The 24,904-nt window shown below is 36.4% G+C and overlaps 1 protein-coding gene across 6 annotated transcripts in view; it reads right to left on the bottom strand.

Annotated features, from left to right (window-relative positions):
- Positions 1–47: 47 nt before the first annotated feature.
- Positions 48–24,904, bottom strand: part of IRAG1 (inositol 1,4,5-triphosphate receptor associated 1) — a 61,739-nt gene continuing 36,882 nt past the window's right edge. For 5 of the 6 annotated variants that reach the window (XM_059848828.1, XM_059848826.1, XM_059848831.1 and 2 more), the window contains 17 exons: positions 24,339–24,409; positions 22,842–23,015; positions 21,306–21,355; positions 20,838–20,879; positions 19,675–20,265; positions 17,757–17,835; positions 15,210–15,330; positions 14,349–14,379; positions 13,120–13,260; positions 10,962–11,093; positions 10,045–10,186; positions 9,320–9,369; positions 7,713–7,820; positions 6,469–6,536; positions 5,057–5,176; positions 4,313–4,444; positions 48–3,347 (listed from right to left, as the gene is read on the bottom strand). In XM_059848828.1, the coding sequence (XP_059704811.1) occupies positions 3,107–3,347; positions 4,313–4,444; positions 5,057–5,176; positions 6,469–6,536; positions 7,713–7,820; positions 9,320–9,369; positions 10,045–10,186; positions 10,962–11,093; positions 13,120–13,260; positions 14,349–14,379; positions 15,210–15,330; positions 17,757–17,835; positions 19,675–20,265; positions 20,838–20,879; positions 21,306–21,355; positions 22,842–23,015; positions 24,339–24,409 (2,293 nt within the window). In that variant the 3' untranslated portion in view covers positions 48–3,106. The remainder of the gene's footprint in view (positions 3,348–4,312; positions 4,445–5,056; positions 5,177–6,468; positions 6,537–7,712; positions 7,821–9,319; positions 9,370–10,044; positions 10,187–10,961; positions 11,094–13,119; positions 13,261–14,348; positions 14,380–15,209; positions 15,331–17,756; positions 17,836–19,674; positions 20,266–20,837; positions 20,880–21,305; positions 21,356–22,841; positions 23,016–24,338; positions 24,410–24,904) is intronic. The other variant, XM_059848832.1, reaches the window with a different exon arrangement.

The raw sequence follows: 24,904 nt of genomic DNA, 5'->3' as shown, positions 1-24,904 counted from the left end.
CAATATGCAGACAAAGCATCCCAAATCTTTAAGGTAAAAACACTGAGGACTTTGAAACCATAATTTTATTTCAAAACTCAAGTATGTGATACTATACAGTACAATACCAGCACACTTGTGCAAAATCTTACAATATTACAAATTTAAATATGATACACAAAAATAGTGCCCTTTTGAAATTCCTTTTGCTAGAAACATTTGTGCTGTGCAGAAGAAACCATAAATGTGTCTTGTTAAAGCAGAAAAATAAATATTGCACCTCAGGAAACTATTTCAGTGCTAACAGCATAAACAATAGGTCTGTTTCTTGTTATCTGATGTGATCTTTGAACACAGAAGAGGTTGTTCGGCTTTTTTTTTTTCCAGATAAAGCAAACTAATATCCAACAGATAAAATTATAGTTAGAATAGGTTTTGAGCTTAATCTAGTTTCCTATTAAACAAAAGGTGTTTTAATTAATTAACTGAAAAATATAAGCATAGCTATTTAGTGTGCTGTTAGTCATTGTGGTTTGTTATTTTTAGTGGACAGTTTGCTCAAAGTAGTTATAAAAAGAACTTTTTGTTTTTTAAGTAAACTTTATCTTCATTTTTGCATTCTCATTAAAATCTCTTGCCTCTTTCAGTTCATTTGTGGCTAAATTATACTTACCTCAGACATGCAAGTAGTTCAGCTCAAATCAGTACAACTACTTATGGGAATTGTTAATTTGCACTAATTCCACAAAAAGCCAGTGTGCTGAATTTTAAGACAGGATGGAGACCTCATTCACCCACTGAGCAAAAAGAACTTTTCACGTGCTTAACACTAATCAATTAGAGAGCCCTGTTGATATCAATAACTTTCCATGTGTATTTCAAAGAAAGTTGTTGGACTCACAACAGTGCAGACATAAATAAAAACAAATTAACTCAATTACAGGCACTGTTAATTATTTTTCTTCAGTGCAGCCCAACATTTCCACAATCACATAAATATGTGCCATTATTTTTGGCATAGAAAAATCTGAATATTTAAGAGAATTTACTTTCAATTTTATTGCCTTATTATGTTACCAATGTTATTTGTAAAGAATATTAAGTTAAAGAAATTGATTTTACTAAAGTATTCAAGAAACAACTGACAATTTTCCTCAAATACTGAAAGTACATGAAAGGTCACAGTAGTTCTTCACAGTCAGAAATTCCAACTGAACCACGTTCCAAGTAATTTGCAAGAAACCTTCTCCTTATTCTTTACCAATTGCAATTTTAGACCAAATCACACTTCCCCGTTATCCTTTTTGAACTTCCTTAAGCACACTATTCCTCAATATATATACTTTAAAATAAAAAAAAAAAAACCCTTCTAATTGCTAATAGTCTCCCTTCCCCACCCCCCAAAAAATGTGGTATGGTCTGCTTTTTTTTAAAATTTTTTTTTCTTCCCCCATATAAATATCTTCTAAGAAAAACATGGCCAACAAAAATTCACCAGCAGGATATTTGTTATTAGTGCCAGGTATGTGAACTAAATTTTTGACTGAGTTAGAAACCTATTTTCTTTGACAGTTAGCTTAAAGTTCAGTGCTTCCACCAAAAGAAGACAGGACAATATTGACTGTATCAGAACTGAAATTACAGTACTTCATAACACTCTTATCCTTCTGATGGAAAACAGACCCATTTCTCAACCAGAAAATGCCAGGAGGATGCAGGACAGGAGTGCAGTCAAGTGCAACACTGGATTTGCCATTGTGGCCATAGCTATGGAAAAACAAACATGGTTCACCTTCCTTCAGAAGTGGTGCTCAGCAGGTACAAATGGCACACCTCCACTGACACACATTTTGGTCTCAGCCCTAGGTGCTGGGTTTTGTACAGGTAATGGCTTCATCATTTTCAAATTGCTTGTCCAAAAATTTCAGGCTCTCACATTCTTGTGTAAGAACTCACAACTCCCAAATAGGCAGAACTGGCAAAAAATCTGGGCAAAAGATGAGTTCAGCTTTGGAAGTGTATCAGATCAGTTTTGGTCTTGGCATCAGATTCTGAAAATGAACTACTGAAAACACACAGTGAGCTCTCCTAAGGCCTCACTGCTACCATGGCCTGATTCATGCTGGCACTGGCTGGGTTCTGGCTGCTCTCAGAGCTCTGTTCCTGCTGCAGATCTCAAAGAATGCTTATTCCAGTGTTAGCAGGAAGGCAGAGTCCTCTTGATGTGCTCACCTCTATACAGAGGTTTGAAGAGCTTTTGTTTTCTTTTTCAATCAAGAATTGAAGATTGCTTCCCATGTCCAAGACTGCTGTGTTTTGGGCTTGGGTAGCACATGGACCCTTCCAGGCAGCTACCACTTTTGGCTGTAACCAGTACTTTGAGTGGCATACATTCATTTTTGGAAACTTTTATATAGCAGAAGTTTCCAGACTTATTGGATGATATCAGCTGTGCCACCTAGACCCCATTTTAGGTTCTGTTGAGTACCCCATTTAAAAAAAAGTGGTGGCCCCATTCTTAAAACATATCATAAAACACATTTATGCATGTACTTAGCATTCCATTTAAATAATCATATAGATAATTCCTCTTATAAAATTACTTTAGCAGCAAGGCATTTGGTCTTAGAATATAATTATATTCTTCCATGGAAGTGCTTCTATTTCTACCCAATAGTCATGAATAAGGAAATTAATTAGCCTCTTAAAACCCAAAGGACTTAAACGCAATTAGTGCTTCAACAATCAACAATAAATTCAGGAAATGCAAAGTAAAGCATTAACTGCAAATGTGGGTTTTATGATGGCCTTCAAAACATCAACGTCCTGTGCAAATCATTCTTTTAAATGTCTTGCAGGTTGATGATTACTGCCACAACCTTACCATGATTCAACACTACTTTATTTCTACGAGTCCTTTACAATAAGAGGACAGACAGGATTATTGATCAGATTGGCATCTTAGCAAGGAATGCTCACCATGGATCCCAAACCTGGTAGTGTAGAGTAACTCACTTGCCTAAGGGATCAGTGGAACAGCCACAGGGATGACTAAGCACTACCTTTAAACACGGTGCTCTACTACACAAACTTGCTCAGGGACCATAAGGGCGTGGCTGTCCCTCTGTTATTCCGTGCGTTGCTGCTGTCGGAATCCTGAGTTCCACCAGGAATACTGCTGGGCCGCAGAGCAGCTGGCCTTCCCTTCAGGTGCCTCTGACTTTTCATCACAGGAGTTGTAGGAATGGTAGATTCCCAACACCACAGCAAAAATGACTATTGCAGCCACCACAAGCCACACCACATTCCAGTGTTTGCACAGTTTGGGGTACAGGATATATAAATAATTAACGATGACTTCAAGTCTGCTGTAAAATGAAAAGAAAACCATTATATATTAATCAATTTTTTTTTTTTATCTTAAGCTTTTCAATTTGGAAGGTGCCATAGGTGGTGCACCATCTTTTTTCCTTATACAAACACCTTGTCAAAGAAAAATCAAACTGTAAAGTTCTTTTATGGAGAGCTGTACACTCAGATATTCCAACTCCAACTATTTCATATGAGTAACACTTGTGAGACAGCTGAAGATTGTAAACTTGACTCCTATTTCTCCCACCTGTCAGCTGGCAAATCTCAGAGCTTGGTAACATGCAAAATTCTGCACTGTTCATACCTTGATCAACTAAATTAAATGTTGGAATATGTGAAACATTTCATTCCAAGAGTGTCATGACTAATGAGAGGGTTGCTCTCTGAAGGCTGCTGAAATCTCAGATCAACAGATGTTTATAGCTATAATGGTTATGGAATGGAAATGAATTCTTCTGGGTTAGGTAAGGATCCCTGCCTTAACCTGGGGTTGGACATATTACTGGCTTTGGCCAGCATTCAATGCCCCTGTAATGTACAGACAGAGAGCACTGGGTGCAGATGGATGCAGTTTCACTCCAGTGACAGGAGTGACACACGGCACCAGCTCGTGCTCCTGAATTACAGCCCTTATAAAGGCAGTCCATATTCACAGAGGGATACATTTTGGCATCTAAGGAACTTTTATGGACCATTCCTTTACCTCAAATCAGAACCAAACCCCAGCAAGATGAAGCATCTTCACTTCAACATACAGCTTTAACTGAAATATCAAAATCAAAAATTTTGTGGTTTGCAACTATCTTGTGCTAGAATATTACTTTCTGTGAAAATACTGTTATTTCAATATGCTTCCCCAGGAGAAAAACATAGCAAAAGGATAGGATAAAACACTTGCCTGGGTACCACAAGTAGAAAAAAGTGGCCTCTCTTCTACGGACATATTACACCACTGTCTCACCTGCTTTTCAGATTTTTTATCTCATCTTCATTTTCACTTTCTTCATGTTCCTCATGACTTTCTTTGGGTGTCTCTTCATCTTCTTCCTTCAGTTCCTGAAGTTCTTTGGTCTTCTTCAAGGCTTCCTGATATCTTTATCAGATAAAAAATTACTTTCTCAGTGTAGGATGTATAAGCATGATCTTATTTAATGAAAAATTAGCTTTATGTTTTGCTATAGGTAATAAAACACAAGTAGAAGTATTGCAGCACTTGAACAAGAGTAAAAATTAGCTGAAGACCATGAGTAAGGCACACAGACAGCCACCCTTCTTGAACAGAGGATTATATTAGAGCTGATACCAAATTTATCATTTTGAACAAAAAAAAGAGGTTCTCCACGGAGAACAATTTCTGTCTATTGTAAAGGAACCAGTAAACATTTCTCTATAGCTCTCCATCACTTTGAATATCCTCTAGATACTTCTTTTTTCCTGGAGAATAAATGCAATTCAATGCTAAAGTCAGATGGCATGCTGGGTTCTGCAGGAGGGGATCAAAATTTGTCTCACTTTTCACATAATGCAAAATTCTTTGCTTGACATTCAAAAACAGATCCCAAAGTTTTTAATTGCCCCAAAACATGTTCTATGAAGTATTTTTTGAGACCAACATAACTACTGTATTTAAAATTAAATTTTCAAAACACATGTGCTTATCTGGTAGCACATATTTAAAGATTTAGTTCACAAAAAATATTCCCACCCCTTGTTATATGCTTCCTCTTCTATCTTGGCTTTAGTTTCAGGACTGATCTCTTCCAACCCACTCTGTGTCAGCACAGAAGTTGAGGTTTCACAGTCAGGTTCTCCATTTGACTTCCCACTGCCAAGACAAAAGAAGCAGACAGAAAATAACATCAGGGAAACGTGTTGTATTTTGAGTCTGCTGCAATTTTGTGAGTCATGACTTGTCTTTCTTAAAGTTCATCAGAGAAATGAAATGTCTTTCAAAAGAAACAAATGGAACACCAAGAAAAAATATTAGTTTCAGGATGTTGTGATTTAAGAACAGTAATTATTATGTTTCTAAGGTAAGAAAACGATCATTTTTATTCTTCTTTAAAAAAGAAGAAAAGAGCCTTTCTTACCTGGCTCATCCATGACATTTATTTGCTACTCCTGAAAACATTTCCCTCAACTTTCTAAAGCTCATCTAAGAAATTGTAACCTGCCACATAAGAGGAACATAACAGAAGTAATGTCAAATACTAATTCAACAAAATATTGATTTTATTTGCTTTTTAAGTATTCTCCTGTGCTGACTTTCTAGAATTTTTCTCAAGTAAAAGTTTGGAGCATTTAGCCTGAAGATAAACTGATTTATATTGCAGTCTTCCTGCAGTGCTCTCCTGTCATTTATTTTATCTGGGACAGAGAGTTTAAGTGATTGAGACATAGCAGATCTATCAAAGTCAAGGTTTAATAAGCTCAACAATGGATCCCATTTCACCTTCTGGAATCTCACCCTTTTCACAGGCCTTGTTTCCTGGCACTAAAATAGTTCAACCTGATTGACACAATCTGTGGGCAATGGATTTTCTCTCAAGTCATATTAATAATAAACATCATTTTCACTTGGACTTTAAACAAACCATGAGTATAAGCTTGAAGTGCTTAAACATACAAAACTGTGCTGGTTGGGCTAATTCTACACTACTAGACCAGCTGGCCCATGCACACAACCTTAGGCTCAAACTTGAATTTCAAGTTCTGCCTCTGTTACTTGGTAACATGATTTGTTTTCCTAGGTGTGAAATATTGATAAGGTTTTTCTTGGCTGTTGTATTTTCTCACAGAATTTCTGCACAATTTCAAAGGACGGTCTAGATCTTGCACAGTTTTTTTGAATAGCAGCAGCCAGTGCTGTAGTTTCCCATTTTTGTTTTCTCAGTTGATGCATACTTCTTAGTGAAGCACAAGGTAAGACATAGAGATGAATTTTGTCCTGCCTCAGCACTAATCTAAAATACATGAAATTCACGTTGAAAGCTTTTAATTTGCATGTTTAAAACATTCTAACAAGTAGCAGCAATATCACTACTACACCATGATTCTTTAAATTACCAGTTAGTATTATCATTTAATAGTTACTGAGATGACCTAGACAAAACTCACTTTTCTAGAAGTGCTGGCAGAGCAGGAGTAGATGTTAGGTTGCTCCTTCCATTACTGGGTGATTCAGACTGTAAGTAAAACACAGCAATAAAAGTTACATTCATTAATTAGTTAACATTCATGACTAAATAATTAAATACCAATTAAAATTCATTAATTTCAAATGAGTGTTCAATAAAATAACAAAGGCAGTGTTCTGCTTAGGTTTCCTTCCCATATTCATAAGCACAGTATCTCTAATGTGATGCTTCCACATTGCTCTAATTAACCAGAGTAAACAATGGAGTTGCACACTAAGAATTTTCTCTGACATTTCCTTCTACTCTGTTTATTTTTCCCCAGAAAATGTTCTCCTTCATATATTGATCACTTAACAGTAAAATTATTCTCTTGCTTCTCTCCTATTATCCTAAGAGCATGCATTTATTAGCTGAGTTTTCAATGGGAAATTTTAAACAAAAATAATTCATAGTAATAAATCACGACAAACAAACACACCTGGTTCCTGAAGCAATTTACTCTGAGTACATAATAAATAAATTGCACAAACAGATGCTTTTCTTACAAGTAAAACAGACAAATAGATTTAGCTTCTCAGCAAAACCCTCATTTAAATAACCCTATATTTTTAACAGAAAACTCCATAACTTTATTGTTAGCTCATCTCTGAACAGTGAGTATGTCTTGCAGTTTTTCTCCAAAGCATTTGTATGGATTTATTATGTTCAGATTAGAGTTTTGCCTTATTTATTAAAGTTTAACAAAAAAATATTCAGCATAGAGGCTGATGGCTCCAGGGATCCCAGATCATCACAGAAATTGCTACCACGTACATTTCTGTACATTAATTACATTTATTTCTGTTCAGTGGACTTTGGGCAATGAAGAACAGCGGTCCAGCTGTGTTCTGTGGTTTCTCGTTGAAATTTCTACAGTGTACAGCTATTTTCATTATTTCTTTCCGGTGTGTTACTTCAGATTAAAAGGCAAATTGCCTCACCAATGTCCAGTGCCTGTGGATCAGCAGCCTGCCCTATTCAGCTCTTCCCAAAGGGATCATTCATGGAGGTAGATTGCAATATCCCCTTACACAATAGGACTTACTTCTGTCCATCCCCTTCAGGATGGAGTCAAAACAAGTAAAATCATTAAAAAAGCTTTCATTCTACAGTAACTATGGCTTGCCCCAATGCAAAAATAGTTTAGACAAAAACTGATAACTTTAAAATGTGGGTTTTACTTACCAGGGATGGCATTGAAGGTATAGGTGAAGCTGTTGGTGATGGACCAGGAATGTTCAAGGAGTTAAATTTAGGAACAACTGCAACACTGACTCTCCTTCGAGGCATATTCTGGGAAAAACAACAATTATTTTTTCTACCACACAAAAAGACAGAATGAAGAACAATTCTGTGGGTTAATTTGTGGGGCAAAGATGTAGGTCAGCATCTCCTTTGGGAAAATGAGAGTTGGGAGCAAAAGTAAAATAAAAGGTCATGGTTTTTCCCAGAAAGTCATCCTGTACTGCCTGGTAAGGCAAGTGCTTAATGTGAAATGAGGCGTGACACAGAGATGCTGCTCTTTTCCCTCCATACTGAAAACCCAGTGTAAATGACACAACAGAAATGTTCTGAGTTAATATCGTCAGCTCTTATCATAGGCCTTTCTCTTTGATGAAAGCAGATGCATAATGATACTGGGGAAAGTGCCAGTGTCACAGTGACTGGAAATAATGAAGCCACACATGAAACTTTTATCTTGCTATGTCCCTATATACTGTACCCACTATGATACATTAATTACATGTAAACATATTAATTATATGTTAGATAGCAACATGCAACACTGCTTATATTTCCCAAAGACTATAAAAATTCTTTCTTATGACAAACACATGCAAATTGTAACAATATATTCTAGCTCAAGTACAGATTATGTAAATTTTTGCTGTCATTTGTTAAGTAGCCAAATGCTTCATCCTATAAAATCTACATAAAATCTATGCTCCCAGCTAAGTAAAAACATCAAAACACTTATAGCATCTAACAGCTTTGTTTTAGTGCATATCCAAACACTTCTAAGATTCTGCTCTTTAGACAACTTTACAGGAAAGGAGTGAATGAAGCTTTAATGAATACTTAAGAGTCACTCATTGATTCTGGTTCTAGACAAAACCAACCATACCTGTTAATTAATGACAGTTTTATTTAATGTACTCCTGAAAAACTACTCTGGGAAGTCTGCAGCTATGGTAGGCAGTCCATTCTAGTGTTTGGATTCTTTTTCTCCTCCTCCTTATTATTTGGACTTGTCCCTGTTAAATATAGTCTTTTTTTGAGACCTCTGCTTCAACCTATGGGGTTCTCATTTTAAAATCCCATCCCTCTGCATGCTCTGTGCTGTAATTCTTTACACCCAACACTCAGAGGTGGCAGGAATAAACTAAGCCTAAAGACGACAACCCACTCAAATAAAAACATGCAAATAAACAGTAGTGTGAGTATAATGCACCTGGTCACCAAATTTTATAATGGTCACACTGGGACTCATGCCTCCCAAATCACTGGTTGTTTTAGCAAGCTTTGTGACAGAGTTATCTCCAACACTTGGAAGCTTTGCAGAAACAAACCACTAGAGTTTCACATCAGTCACTACCTGTATTGCACAAAGCCATACTAAGTCATGTATCCAAAATTGTAAAGCACATGCAATAAATTGCAGAAATGATATTGAGACTTTAACAGCACTGTTTGAGCACAGCCTAAAGAACTGAGAATAGACAAAGACTGAGTATATAGACAAAGAAATTTCACTTCATAAAATGTTAGTTTTCTTTACATTGCAGCAATACCTTTCCAACAGTGAGAGACATGGATCTAGATGAACGAGGAACCCCATCTTCTGCACAGGAAGAAAGATCAAGAACAGTCAGACTATGTGAGTATCTCTAAATAATATTAATAAAGCCCTTGCTTATATTTCAAACTCAGATACAGTATATTTACACAGGGTCTGTAAGTGACCACATATTTATTGTCATACAGTATTGTCATACAGCTGTCTTCTCAATTACACGTGCACAAGAAATTTGAAATAATTGCAGACAGCCAAATCAGTACTATTTTCACTGAATCAGGCAAAAATCCCACTATTGGCCTCCATATACAAGTTCTCACAAAGGAAAATCCTCATATTTCAGTTTCCAGCAAAGGAAAGATGAGGTTGTAAAAAGAAAAAAGTGTTTTTAATAATGAAATTTTGACTTCATCTGCCTCCATCTACCTAAAGGTTGTTGCATTAAAATTGTGCAGAGTACATGGATTTGCAAGAGGCCACAAGAAAATATGATTGGACCTCATCAGAATTTGGTAAGTGATAGTGATTTCAAATTACTGTACTACAGCATTAAGTAAGGCTCATATGAAACATCTTATTTCTGTAACTTTTGAAAATCTACTCCTGTAGATGCAAACTTCATGAACAGGTTTCACAATATTTTGTTTTAAATCATTAATAGCACCAACACCTCTCTGAATTAGAGGCAAGACAAATCCTTAAATTTTTATTTTTCTTTACCAGATGCACCATAGGTTCTGCTAGAATTCTGATTGGCAAGTTTCTTGAACTCCATTAGTTCAGCATGATCCTTTTCATAGGTCCTTTTCAGATTTTCCACATACTGCATCATTACTTCTGTTGCCTTTGACATACGCTTCTCCTAAGGAAGAAAAGAAGGAAATATCCAAGTAATCTCTGCACATCTCCAACAAATCATTTGCCTCCGTATGCATGCTCCATGTCAGGGCTAAATCTGGAGCTGTTGTTCTTAAGGAAATATTGGTGGCTCCATGACTGAAAATTCCTAAGATAGTTAAAAGAAAATGCCAATTCATATGCATTTCACAGAATATAATACTTTATTTCGTCATATATTCAAACACCCTGCCTGTGTGTCTATCTGATTACTTATGTGGTAAACCACATTTGTTTTCAAACCCTCAAAGGTCTTAGTCACTGGCATCACTCTGGTTACTTTAGAGGGCAGATGGAACATTATTAAATCTGGGAGGGTGTTGATGTGTTCTTTTTTATACTCACTCTGTTCTCATACTCTTTGTAATTGACTGAGCGATTGCCAAAGGCAAGTGACTGAATTAGATGAGTTTTTTGACCCAGTAAAGTTTTCTTTTTTTTTTTTTCTTAATACTTTTACTATCTGCTGCACTGATTTGAAATTAGTTTCTTGTGATGCATCTGTAGCTCTGAATAAAGTACATGCTTCTGTTGTACAGATGTTAAATAGCTTAATGGGCACTCTTCTTCCATTGGAGTTCTATTTCCAGGCTGCAGGGGTGTGTCACCTGACACTTCAACAGACATTTTAATCTCTCAATTGGCAAATCAAACTCAGAGGGTGAACACAACCTCTAGCCCAGGCTGGCAAAGAGTGCACCTGTGGATCCAGGATAGAGTTAAACACCGGGTGCCCTCACCTGGCGAACGGCTCCGACCATCTCGGCGCGGCTCGAGAGCCTGGCAGCCAAACGCCGCAGCACCGCGATGTCCTCCAGGAGCTTCTGGTAGGCTTCCCTGTGCTCGTAGTGGTGCCACAGGTGAGCTGAAGACTGAAGCAAAAATACAGCAGCTCTATCAGCATGTTTTTAGTTCAAATGGAGTGGCCAGAGCCCCAAAATTGGGTAGAAGTGTCCAGGCAGAACTCCTTATGGAGAGATTAGCCCCAGAGGGGGGCCAGCCCTGCCAGCACAGCCAGCTCAGAGTGCTGCTGCCCTGGTGCTTCACTGCAAGCTGCAGGAACACAGTTTGAGCAGTTAGGGAGGGCTCAGCACATTTGTGATACTTCCCTTCTGAAATCTATAGTGAAACATGCCCCACTACCTGTGAACTCTACAAATGCTAAGTTCATTTCAACTAGCACTTAAATGATTGCTGAGGGACAAAGGACATTTTAATTTTCTGGGCACAAGTATTAGGAAGGCCACTTGTGTTCTTTCAGTTCTATGACACTTCTATGATACTTATTTGAAAAATAAGACATAGTCTCAAGAATTGCAATGCTACCTTGATAATAAATTGCAACCAAAATTTGACTGCAAGAACCAAAAAGAAATAAGGGAATATGTTTAGGAAAAATCATGCACAGAATTTCACAGTTTCCTTTTCTTTCTTGACAACTGTAACCTCCTTATTTTCTCCAAAACATTGGAAATTCATGTAGATCAGCTTTTTCTTGAAATTAGGTTTCTGAATAACACATCAATTATCACAAGACTGATTAAAAAAAAAACCAGAAAGACTGGTAAAACTGTCACTGAGCCATAAAATATGTGCCTGTCCTACAGAAATGAAGATAACCTCTCAATGAGATTGGAACAACTCTAGGTCTAGTATGACAGAGATTTTACAGAAGCCATCACAGCTTTTAATTGCTTCTTAGTTTATTCCATTGTCCAGAATAAAAGCTTTCAAAGGGAGGGCAGTTTCCACTTTGTTATAAAAAAGCTTGTAGAAGCCAGACTGTAGCATGTGAACTGCTTAAAGGAAGAAAATCCCAATCACATCTGTCCCATGCTGGCAACATGAACTTTGGTGCCTAATTAGAGGCTCTTGACAGAAATACATGGCAGATCTAACAGACTTATTTCAGTCTGAAAACCCAGACATTTAATAGCTTGCTCTTTACACAGGGAACAGAGGGAAGAGCGGCAAAATATTCTCAACTTTTATTTTTTTACAGAAACAATAAGTTAAAAATGGAGATTTGGAATTCCAGATGAAAAGATGTGATCACAATATTTCTTTAATTGTATATTTTCTTACCTGATGATATTCTTGATAGGGTAAATGGGAGAATTATGTTCTCCTCACTATTCTCATAAGAATGGCAGCACCTCCTTGCAGTAATGCATGCTGGGTCTAAGGCTATTTCATTTATCAGCCTGGTGTGTAACCACCCCTCCCTCTATGCACAAAGACATGCACAGCACTTCAGTTGACACGTTGTAGCAATTTTTTGTCCTTCCAGTTAGAAAATCAAGAGAAAGCTGGCAAGAAGGACTCAAAACTACTGCTGTAAAGGAACATCAGGGACAGCTGGAATCAAAGTGTACTCAGGCCCAAAACCTGAGCCTGAGATTGAACCTATTCTTTAAGTATTCCTTGCTGTTTCCTTTCACACAGCATGCCTTCTGGTATCTGCAGTCAAGAGGCTTTTCAAGTTACAGATCTCAGAATTGAGGTTTCAAGTAAGTTTGGTATCTTTCATGCCTGGACACTTCAAATTTACTGCTAAAGGTCTTGCTCAGGAGAGCATGGATCAGTGCTCCAACTGCAGTTCTGAATGCTCTTATCTATGTCACAGGTTTATTTCAAGAACTGAACAGCAAATTCCTAGTATTTATTCCTGAAATTCCTGCTAGACCAGGGAAGCATCCCCTAGGCATTTCCAGCAATGCAGGCCCACTCTGGCAGAATATATGCCCTCTCCCAGAGTAGTAGGCAGCTCATGGCAAGAAGTCTGAGAAGCAGAAAATGAAGCTTTGGGGCTGAATTTACAAGTCAAACACATTTGTGATGTTTGTGCACTTTCAGGTACACTACAGTTCAGGAAAAGAATTCCAACTGTTTTCTTACCGTAATGGCTGCTTTAAAGTTTTCCAGTTCCTTCTCAGCATTCTCTTCAGTAAGATTTCTCTCTCTCTCTGCCTGCTGAATTCTAGATTCCAATGTATAACTATCATTTCTAAAGGCCAAGGAGAGTTGTACAAATACATTCTGTTTGGATTAAAAAAGGCATTTTCCAATAAGTCTCTCAGTAATATACTTTTCAATAACAACATATGAATCAGGCATGTGCTTTAACAGACTTTGCTGCTTAAATAAATATTGCAACAGAAAATTGAAAGTATTTTTAAATTTGTTTTCTTTGAAAAATCACTACTATTTATTTCCACTGAAACAGGAATAATAAATGTGTTGCTGCCTCTTTTCCTGGATGTTTTTCTGGGAGCTCTGTACGGCAGAGACAAAATTAAGGAAGCAGCCTACCAGAAGCACCAGAATCACAATGGATCTGTTTTCTAGATGGACTTCCTCCAAGGGTCCCCAAGGTTTTTAAACAGATAGTCTGTGCAGAGGAAGTCCAGGGATGAGCTCACCATGAGCATTGTTTTACCTCAGGGATAAACACCTACCCCTGAAGCCAGCAAAAGATTAAGTGCTAACATTTGTATTCTCTTGCACCCTGCTTTTAAAGATTATTTCTTTCTTTACCAGAGTTTACTAATTTCTTAGGACTAATACTTTGCAAAGCACAAGGCACCAACAGCTCCAGTAGATTGCAGTGTTACAAAAAGAACTTTTTCTTGACTGGTATGGGATTTAAAAAATACAAGAAACAAATGCTACAAGCTAAAGAGAGACCTGCAAACAAAATTATTGGCTTGAACTGAGAAAGCAAAAATTAAGTAAACTAACAGCAGGATATTATTAAAAAATGCCCCAAAGCTCATATTAGCTAATAAAAATGCAATTTAAATTGCTGAGTTTCTGGTCTTATTTAATCTCAATTTTTTTTTTACTACTTTAGAATATTAAAACTATTTCCAAAGTGAATTCATATTTTATTATGAACAGCACAAACAATTGTCTTGCTTATTCCTACTCTGTTGTTTTACAATTTCTATTGCTCATATTTCACAAAATTGTTATCTTGACGTAGGTCAATGTGTTTTGTTTTTTTTTTTTTTTTGAGAAATATAATAATGGGGAAAAATCACCCCATTATCTCATTCTAATAACCATACTTTGACTTAAAATAATCACTTAAAATTGGAATATGTCTAAAATAATAGCATACTTACCTCAACTTCTTTTTCAGTGAGTGCTGGGGAGCTAGAAATAAAAGTAAAAAAATTTCCATTTTAATGAGTTTTTTCTCTAAAAAAAAAGCTATTCTATTACTTAATTGAACAACAAAATTATGTTTGAGTTTCCAGAGTTTTCCACTACTTTCCTGTATTGATTGCAATCAAGCAATGGTCTCTCAGAAGTTCTTCACCTCATGCATTCATTTATATAAAATAATGTATATAAAAATTCCTTCATCAAAAATGTTAAATATTTATTTCATCTGGACAGAGAATCCTTATTGACAGTTCAGAAAACTGAAGGCTCTGGTGGTTGTGGTACATAACCATGTGGCTGAATGGAGGAATCATTTTTGGCTGAGTAAGTTTGGGATTGTTTTAACGTCTCAGAAAGTCCAAATCAGTGAACTCACAAGTCCTTCAACTACATTTGCAAAATAAACTCAGCTTCCCTAAAAAATTGTCACCTGCAGAAAAACTGCAGAACTCTTGCATGCCCAAATTCTACCATTGGAAAGCATCATCTGGCCTGATTATTTTCATGGGGGTGAGAAATAATCTTTTCAATGTGAGTACATATCTGCAGCAGCAGTCCTGGAAACCAGGAATGGAAAAATCTGTATAAAAATCTACTTGTAGCATGCAATTAAGGTTTAAGACTTTCTATGTAGAACTCTCAAACCAATTTTAAAAGTTGGCCAGTTACTGGAAGCTGGTGCATTCCCCAGAATTTCTCAGTAAATCTGTGTTGCACATTTTAAGATGCAACAATGAATGGAGGGAAGGGAAGTTGGCTGGAGAGCATTATTGTGCCTTCTCCTGGATGATGTGTTTCCACTTCTAAGGAGCCTTTACCTTCCTGGAAGTGATTTGTGCACTCGCAGTTTTCGCAGCAACACATCAGGAATGCTGGGCATGACATCAGAGCTGCTCTTTGTCTCTTCCTCTTCAGTGGGGGAAGGGAGAGGTGAAGGGCCTAAAGACATTTTCAGATTTAAAAAAATTATGTTACTTAAAAAGTCACACATTCTTTTCTGGAATATTTTAGCTGAGATTTTGTAATAGAATACTGTCATTTTCTAAGGCTTTAAAGGCCACCTGCCAAGATGAAGTGTATTGTAATGTACCATACTACAGATTTTGTACACCATTTATTGTTATAAATTACATCAGGTACCTGTTTGCACTGTATGTCGATTGAAACAGGATATAAAGGTTATACTTACATTCTCTGATTCTGTCACTTGCATAAGGACCAAAACATGACTAATATTTTTTTTATAATTCATGCTACTTAGCTTCTGTATTTTCAATTTATTTAATTTCACATATATTAGTTCCCTTATCTCCTTCTGTCTCACCAGAATTTCAGGAAGGACTCTCCTGTAGGAAAGGCAGATTCCCCAGCCTGAATCCCAAACTTGGGAAGGAATCTTTGAACAGTTCTCCTGTTCATAAGTTTAAAAGAAGGATTCTTAGACTTGCCATGTAATTAGTGTGTAAATCTGGAGAGCATTAACATGAAAGATGGAACAGAAGGGGAGAGTCTTTCCAGCTACATTTTAGTTCTTTGCATTTGCTTTATATTAAAAAAATCCAGTGTTTACTTCAGAACAGTCACATGTATCCCCATAAAATGGAGCCTGACACCTCAGTGTCTCCAGAATTAATGCATTCCACTTATCTAGTGTAGATGCAGAGTTGTGTTTACTCAGATGGTGACAGTGACTTGTCATTGATAAAAACCATGATGGAGACAGTACATTGGATTCATAACAGTAATAATGATGTATCTGACTATTTCCTATTGTTTAAGCAAAATAACCACAACAGTTGAAAATGTGGCTGCTATGACAATGTAAGGAAGTAGGTCTCCCTAACAAATTAACTAAGAATTTGACCCCTTGCTTGTTTTCCCCACTGAGGATAAGGAGTTGACCCTTAATGTTCTGGCTGCCATTTAGAGAACTTACTGGACTAGAAAAAGCTTGTGATACTCATGAAATCCATGTTGAGAAGCTGGATAAAATAATGCTTATGTTATTCACAATGTTTTCCTCAAGACTTCCAAACCTGCCAAAATTACGTAGCAGGCTGGTAAAATGGCAACTATTTTATCGTTTCAAACAGAGCCTGCTAAATAATTTCTGGGAAATTATACATTAACAGAGTGAAAGGAATAATATCATCATATCTAAGAATTCAAAGATATAATCACTAAATATAGAGGACAAGAAGCTTTTTACATCTTTATTCTTTCACACTGAAAATGAGTCCATTTCCAGGCATAACATGAAATGTAGTATCTCAACCATCTCTAAGTGTAAGAGGAACTTTAAGGCTCACGAGCTAGTCCCAGTGCAAATGCATAAATTAGCAAAATGTACAGTATTAAAAAAATTGAAATTTTCTTTGGATTAAATCTGGGACAATCAGTTTCAGCTCCTTTCATAATAACCATCTCCATTTCAGTTAATGTCACACTGAACAAGTTCTGAATTAACTACTTCCAAACAAATATATAGTTTTGGGTTAAATATCTTAGGTTGATATATTTGGTTTAAATATTTTAGCTAAGCACTACTGCTATTTAATTCTTCCACATGTTCAATTATCCTTTGGTTCATATCTTTGCTCTTTATTCTGAATCTGTAGATGCAGCTACAGGCATCAAATCTTTTTTGCTTATGTTAGATTGGAGCAAACATTTGGTGTCAGATTTCTTTTTCCTTATTTATGTAGAGTTTTAAGCCTTTTCCTTAAAGAAGCCTTTTCCTTTATTTTTCCTTAAAAATCACAGAAATTGAGGTTAAAAAATCCCACTTATTGTAAGGTATATTTTTCCAATCCTTCAAACACCTTTATGACTCTTTTCTGTCCTTACATTTTCTCATTCACATTGACATGGAAATGTGGACCAGAAGTGAAAATGCCATTTCAATACTTGCCACATATATACTAAAATAATAATTAAAAAAAAAAAAGGAATAAAGCATCCCATCTCTTCTTTATACTCCCAGGGATCATATTCACCCTTATGACCAAAATATCTTGCAGAAGTTGCAGCCATTTAATCCATCACTGCTGAAATGTTTTTACAGAACATTACTGAAACTTCAGTCCTACAGCTATTAGCTACAAGCCAGACTCCATTCCACATGTTCATCTTTTCCCTTGGTTATAACAATACCTACAGTATCTTCTTGGTTCAAATAATCAAGAAATTGAGATACTTTCCATTATTGGTCTCTCTTGTACATCATTTATTACTGTCCTCCATGACTGCTTCAACTATTATTGCAACTGAAGATTTTAAGGCTTTTTCTCCTCATCCCCACATAACAGTCAGTTATAAAAATCAGCATATAACAAACATTCTTTCCAGTTTTTATGATACTGCACCTTTTTCCTGTTCCACTGCTTCACTAAGTTCAGGAAGTTTAAGTCCAACTAAATTTTGATTTCTCATCAAAATATGCTCCTGTGAAGAGAAACAACAATATATCTAAGTAACTAAACTACAAATCTCAATTTAAATGTTCCAGCCACATGATCAGTAAATAAAACATTTACTTTAGTTAGTAAATATAATAGAGATATTTGCATTACATTACAGTCAGATAAGACATAACAGGATACTCAAATTCACACACACTCTAGAATATTACATATTTCAGTTTTCATACAGGCATTATTTAGAAAAATTCCTGGTCATGCAAACAAAGATTCATGAAATGTGCCCCTTATTCAGGTAGATATGTAGAGTTGTGGTGAGGGAGAGCTTTAGTAACTGACAATAAAACAAGCAATTTTGATATAGCCACAGTAATAACTCAGTATCCCAGATAAGAGGAGAAATGCAGAAAATCCTACATATGAGACTTTGCCACTTTGACTAAGGTCAGAGCTTGGGATGCTCCATTGTTACAGTGTTCTGCCTCTATTCCTTACAGGCAGGGAAAAATGCACCCTCAAGGATTAAACCTTGTTGTCTTATTTCTCTTTTTATCATCTCCTCATTTTCTTTCATGTTCTCACATGTTTAAATTCACAAACACCTGTTTTTGTTTATGAGTAGGCAATTCCTACTGGAGACAGAGCTCAAATCTTGCCTAACTGGAATTATAGATCAAGTTGCAAAATTTTTTAATTCTCTTATTTGTGCTTAGCAGCTTCTAGGTCATTCAAAATTATAAAATTAAAGAATTGTAGAATGACTGGGGTTGAAAGGGACCTTGAAAATCATCTGGTTACAAACCCCCTGCCATGTGCAGAGTCACTTTTCATAACCCCAGGCTGCTCCAAGCCCCATCCAACCTGGCCTTGGACACTGCCAGGGATGGGGGCACCCACAGCTGCTCTGGACAGCCTGTGCCAGTGCCTCACAAACCTCACAGGGAAGAATTTCTCCTGTAATTATATGGCCCAAGGGTCCCGACAATCAAAACTTCCAGTACATACACACTAAGAATGTGTGTGTTATATCAACAGGAAGAGATGAATAATGAAGCTGCCATTCCCAAACAATACAATGGGAATGAGTTAACCAAAGTGCAGAATTGAGGTCCTCACCTGTCAGCCTTATATTCATCTTAAAATATTAACTACTGGGGGTTAAGGAAAATATCCTTATTAGGCTGTTCAGGAAAGTACTTGCTGTTTTTTTTTTCTTTCAAAAGTCATTATTAGCAATAGAGACATGTTCACTGCTTTCTTTTGGTGGTTTATCATTTAATGAAATTTCTGCTTTTTTCCCTAGGATTTAATTACTTACCATTTAGGAATTTATTTAACAACAGATAACTCATTTAGAAGCTGACAGATGTGCAGCAGGTTATAATTAGGAACTGTAAAATCTGGACATGCTCTACTTGCCCCTGCTGTCAGAGATGCCCAGTTCTACAGCTCTGAGCACTTTGAGACATTTTCTGAGACAGTTCAATAATCAACTAATCATTACAAACCCACTTCCTGTCCTCTGAGATCTTGCAAATGTAAACATGCAAGAGGAGCACATGCATATGTACACATTGAGGTATCACAGTGCACTTGATGCATACCTGAAGAGAACTAAGAAATAGAGCAATCCCATGGAATTTACTTACAAGTTACCATTTAGGAAAGGAAAGGAAAGGAAAGGAAAGGAAAGGAAAGGAAAGGAAAAACAAGATACAATTGTGTATTGTTTATACTGAAACTGTTTCCCATTTTATCACTGTATGTTTCTTGAAGTGATAAAAATAATACTAAACATGTTGAAAGTTTAGTAGGGTATGAAAATTACTTTTTATAACTGGATACAGCTGATGACAGGACTTACCTCTCTGAGCTTTGTCAGCTTCTGCATTCGAACAGGCTGAACTTGGATTTGCAGGTCTTTGAATGCTTTTAACTGATTGCTGGATTTATAACCAAGAAAGCTTTTATCTTCCTCAGATGGCAGTTTTAAAGGGGTTTTCTCTTTCTGCCCAGGCTCCAAGCTATCCCAGGACACAGCCCGTAATAGAGGAGGACGCAGTCCGCACAGTTTAAATTCTGGCTTACATGGGACTTTATGGTCCCTCATTTCTGGAACAGGAATTTTTATCTTTGAGTCCATATTTCCTATTCCTGGTCCTGGTAGATGGGTTCTTAAAGGAACATCATTTTCTTTCCCTTTCTTGAGGAATGATTTTCCGAGTTCATTTTCACAAACATTCACGCAAGTATTAAGAGACATTCTGCCACCATCACCAGCTGAAGGGGAGAATTTAGGTAAAGTATCCATATGTTTACGTGGATCAAAGTTTTCCTTTTGGTCTGAGAGCTTCTCTTTGGAGTTCTCAAAGCCAGCAGAACGAGGAACCAACCTTCCCTGAGAAATCTTTCTTTGATCATTCTGCCTTCGATCAATTAATCCTTTTGCAGCATTCTGAAAGTACAGGGACACACATGAAAGAGAGAATCAAGTCCAGATTCCTCTTTTCCCCTGCCCAAGGACAGATTTTCATTGTAAAAAGCCATTTCCTTTTCAGTGACATTTGCTTTTGAATATGGGCTGTTGACAAAAGAAATAATTTTTTAAAGGCACTTAAAGAATATCGAATTTGGAATCTCCTCTCTGAACTTTTGAGTTAACCTCTCCCATTCCAGAGTCTATCACATCAATCCTCCTAAAGCCAAGCTCCTCAGCATGCCAATGTCATGGAAAATCTAAACCACTGACATACACCAAAATGGTTATAGTAGACATTTTGACTTTAAAGTTATTTAGTATATTGATTTTTATTGAGCTATAGCAGGGTGCATGATAGGATGAAGAGATCAAGTGGTAAGCCCACTGTCCTACACTTCTTTTGCAGGTGCTTCACAATTTCTTAAAGCACTGAAATTTTCTTTTCACCCAGTGAACAATCTTTCAGTATTTTTAGTCCCATCTGTAAATCACATGTATGCTAAGACAAACCAGCAGAGTTTGTTCAGCTCTCAATGTGAAACACTTACCTCTGCAGTTTGCCTGTCATCCTCTTTCACAATTCTGTTATTCTAGCAAAAAAAAAATCGAAAAAACTGCTTAAAAGGTTCTGTTTCACACCTATGCTACAGACATTAGATATAGATATTAACAGCTGAACTTTGAATCTCATAATTTTTTACACTGCTTGTTGTGCTTATTTATGAAATAACTTCAGGGATTAGCTTTTTTCATGAATTAGGGTTATATTGCATCTTTTTCTATTTCCTACACTTAACAGATCTTCATGATCTTTCAGGTTTTGTTACTTCATAGATTTCTGTCTTCATACTAAATATTTATTTATCCCTTGGTGTACAGAGAAAGTACCAATAATCCAATTTTGGTCTCTAAAATGGTATTTCAAACATAAAGTTTTTATCAGGGACTAAAAGGGCAGCATATTATAATAAAGTACTGTAATAACCAGGTTATTGCACAGACTATTCAGCTCTTACCTGCCCTGGAGATATTGACTCAATACTAGTGGTTGTGCACGCATCAGACCCTGAAAGATACACATATAATAAGGGCATATCCTGATATTTTGCTCAAAATTTTTACTACTACAGCATTACCAAACCCATATGTGCACAGTTTCCAATAATACATGAAGGACAAAAATTCAATTGTCAAAAATACTATTAAAATGGGAAAAAAAAATCAAACACACAGCAAATGAAACATCATTAAAGCTTCTCAAAATTCTGTATTGAAAAAATTTAGAAAATAGAACATGTGAACTTGCAACACCACAGGAATAAATATATAATAAAAATATGTATATGCAAAAGTATATTTTGTATGCATTCAGAGCTTTATCATATTCAGGACTAGATGCTTAAGTCTACTCTTCTCAAGAAATACTAAACAAATACTTTTTTGGTGAGCTTTTATAAGTTAAACTTTGAGCCTGCAAATGATTGGATTTGATGATCTTAGAGGTCTTTTTCTCCCTTAATGATTTATGATCATTTTACCAGATGGCAGTGGAAGAGAGAGTAGCTCTGAGATGCTATGGGTGCAACTTTAGGACTAAGAGTAGGGGAAACTGCTTCATTTGAACAACGACATAAACAAAATGAAAAGATGATTTTACTTTCTAGGCTTGTACCTTCTGTATTTTTAGAATTCAGATGAGATTAAAACATCGATACCATAGTCATGTGTTTGTCCAGAACCTGACAAGTCATTTTAATTGCCAAGGTGTACTTGGCAATTAGGAGTTAAGAGCATGTTTCATGTCTTATACTTGTCAAAAATTGATAAATTTCTATTGATACAGGGAATACTTGTTCTCCTCAGTCTTCTGATACTGTAAGCACTGAGGGGAGACAGCACAAGAGAAGATTCATGAGGAATTTAGGAAAAAAAAGAGGTGATATATAGTTGTGGGGTTTTTTTTCCCCTCCAAAGAGTGTCAGGCCAACTGTAAGAAAAAATTTTGTTTGAAATGGCATTTCAAAGCAAAATGAAAGTCCTATTTCATGGCAAAATGGCATTTTGTTCCCGTTTTAAAACACTTCAAATAAAAGGAAAAATAATTTCAATTGACATTGTAGAAGAAAACATTTTATTCTGCTGTTTGTAAAGGAGGATCTGGTCCATTTACCTTAGTTTATGGCTAAGTTCAGAGTAAGAGGCAGTGTAATTGTGTCTGGAGGGGATGTTTTTTCAGCAGGATGAATTCTAGTCACTAGAATTTCATTTAAACAACAATTTGTGACCATTTTTCACTTTTCAATGGAAATATTTCATGCCTTCTTGTTACACTGTTTGCAGTGTAACTTTACACCATTTTACCCTGACACATCTGGGTACACGGAAAGGTCATTTCTGTTTTACGTGGAACCTTATGGAAGACACGAGGGATTCTGGCCTTCAAATTACCCAAGTATATGGCAACAGCAGCAATGTATAGATTACAGGAGATGTTTGCCTTTAGAGATGTTTGAAGGAGCACATAAAATCTGGCTTTCAGGATCTGCCCCTACCTGTGGGTGACTCTGAGAGGCTGCTTCTTGACTTTCTGCCTCTGCGTGTTAGGAACCTCTCACTCACTTTCTTTGCTTCTTCTAACAATTCAAGGTTCTTCTTTTTGTCTTCCTCTGATATTTTGACATCTGGTAGTGGATCATTCACCAGATCAATCACATGACCACTATTGTCTGTGTAGAAAATATCAGAATTAGAGCTGGGCCTTCCATTTCCAGGTATATTGTGGCATATGAGAGTAACAAGTTCAAAACAAACCTGTAAATTTACACCTATAAATTTAGCTTTGAGCTTGCACGGAACAAAAAATTGCTCATTTCTTATGTTGTTACAATCTCAAGTTTAGAGTGAGTCCTCAAAACCACAGGTAATCCACTAAGATTAATTCACTGTAATAAATATTTTCCAAATATGTGAAGCTGGCTTTTCCAGCTGTGTCTCCCATGCAGTTTTTCTCATTTCTAAATAAAAGCACCATCTCAACTAACAGTAATGGCATTTCTGTTGTAGACTGAGCTTCTCCATTGAATTTTCATGTTCAGTTTTTCAAAGCTAAGAACCCACAAACTCAGCCAGCAAAGATTTATGCACAATAGTTTTAACAATTAATTTAACACTTCATTAATCTGTGGCATTTAAATTGGTTGAAAACACTAAACTTTGAGCACCAATTTTTACAATTCTCCAGCCTATGATGCAGCAAAGAAAGCAGGCAGTTGTCAGAAAGGCCCTTTCCATGTGAGTCAGTACAAATGGCTTTTATGAGCACCTAAAGAACAACTTGGATAAGGGGGAGGAAAGTCATCAGGTAATGAGAAAAATATTTTAAAAATTGACAAGAGCCATTACAGAACCATCAGTTTTCAGAAAAGCTAAGGATGTAAGCAAGCAGCAAAAACTCCAGGGTTTTTTGTTTGTGGGCATGGGATTGTTTCACTATTGGTTTTTGACTGATTTTTTTTTTTGAGGAGGGAGAAGCCCTTTGGCTTTAATTTCATTAAATTTAGTTCAGTTTTCAAGGATGCCAAAAACCATACTTACAGATTGAATATTCTAAAGCAATCTATTTTCAGTGAAATATCTGCTTTGGTTTAAACTCAGATTTGTGTGTTGGAAGTTTGAGAGACAGACCTCCCATGATACTTTTCCCTGTGCCAACTATAGAGAAGCTCAAGAGTAACAAAACCAGTATTTGTATTCTACAAGAAATAAAGCATGCATATGTTGAGCCTTCTAAAGCTGTTAAGCTAATGCACCAACTAACAACTTTCTGAAAGTAACAACGTGTGTATTCCCCTAAATTGGTCTGCATGCCATCCACTTACAAACTTATGATCACAAATCAACATCCCAGCAGTATTCCCTGAGCATGCATTACACAGTGTGCACAGAGACAAGAACTGTGGTCAATACAGTCAGGCTCTCTATATAGGATTTCATTGCATGTCACATTTTCTGAGAATACATCCTAGCTGAAATGAATGATCACTTCTTACCAACAGAAGTCAGTGAACTTGTTGAATTCCTGGTGGCACGGTTAGAATGTCTCCTATGAGGACTCCGAGGCCTAGAGAGAAAAGTGAACAAAAAATATTATGGAGTATGGCATCAAAAAGAGGTCCTAATTACCTATTAAAATTTAATATTAAAAAGAAAGCCCCTTGATTTAAAAATGAAGACAAAAAGCATTTATTGCAGTTCCTCTCACCTCCCAACAGCAGGAAAACAGAGGAGATTGTGCAAAGAAGGAAAACTGCAGAAACTGATCTGCCAAAGGAGTTCTGAAATTTGCTATTAATCTCATCCACTGTGAACCTGATTTCGCAGAAAAAAACCCTCTACATTTCTTTAGATTATTACCATGACTTAAAGATTGTGTAAGAATGGTATATAGCAAAAAACCTCCACAAAACTAAAAGCAAACAAACAAAAAAACCCACCCAAAAAATCCCCAAAACCCAACCACCAACAAAAATACCCAATAAACTTAGTCTTTCTGAATTGTTACTGCTTCTTAAGCTAAATTTTATGACTAAAATAATTCCTCAGGCATTGACACTTC

This window comes from Haemorhous mexicanus, chromosome 6, assembly GCF_027477595.1.
Source record: "Haemorhous mexicanus isolate bHaeMex1 chromosome 6, bHaeMex1.pri, whole genome shotgun sequence".
Classification (NCBI taxonomy): Eukaryota; Metazoa; Chordata; class Aves; order Passeriformes; family Fringillidae; genus Haemorhous; species Haemorhous mexicanus.
This window is presented reverse-complemented; position numbering and strand designations above follow the sequence as displayed.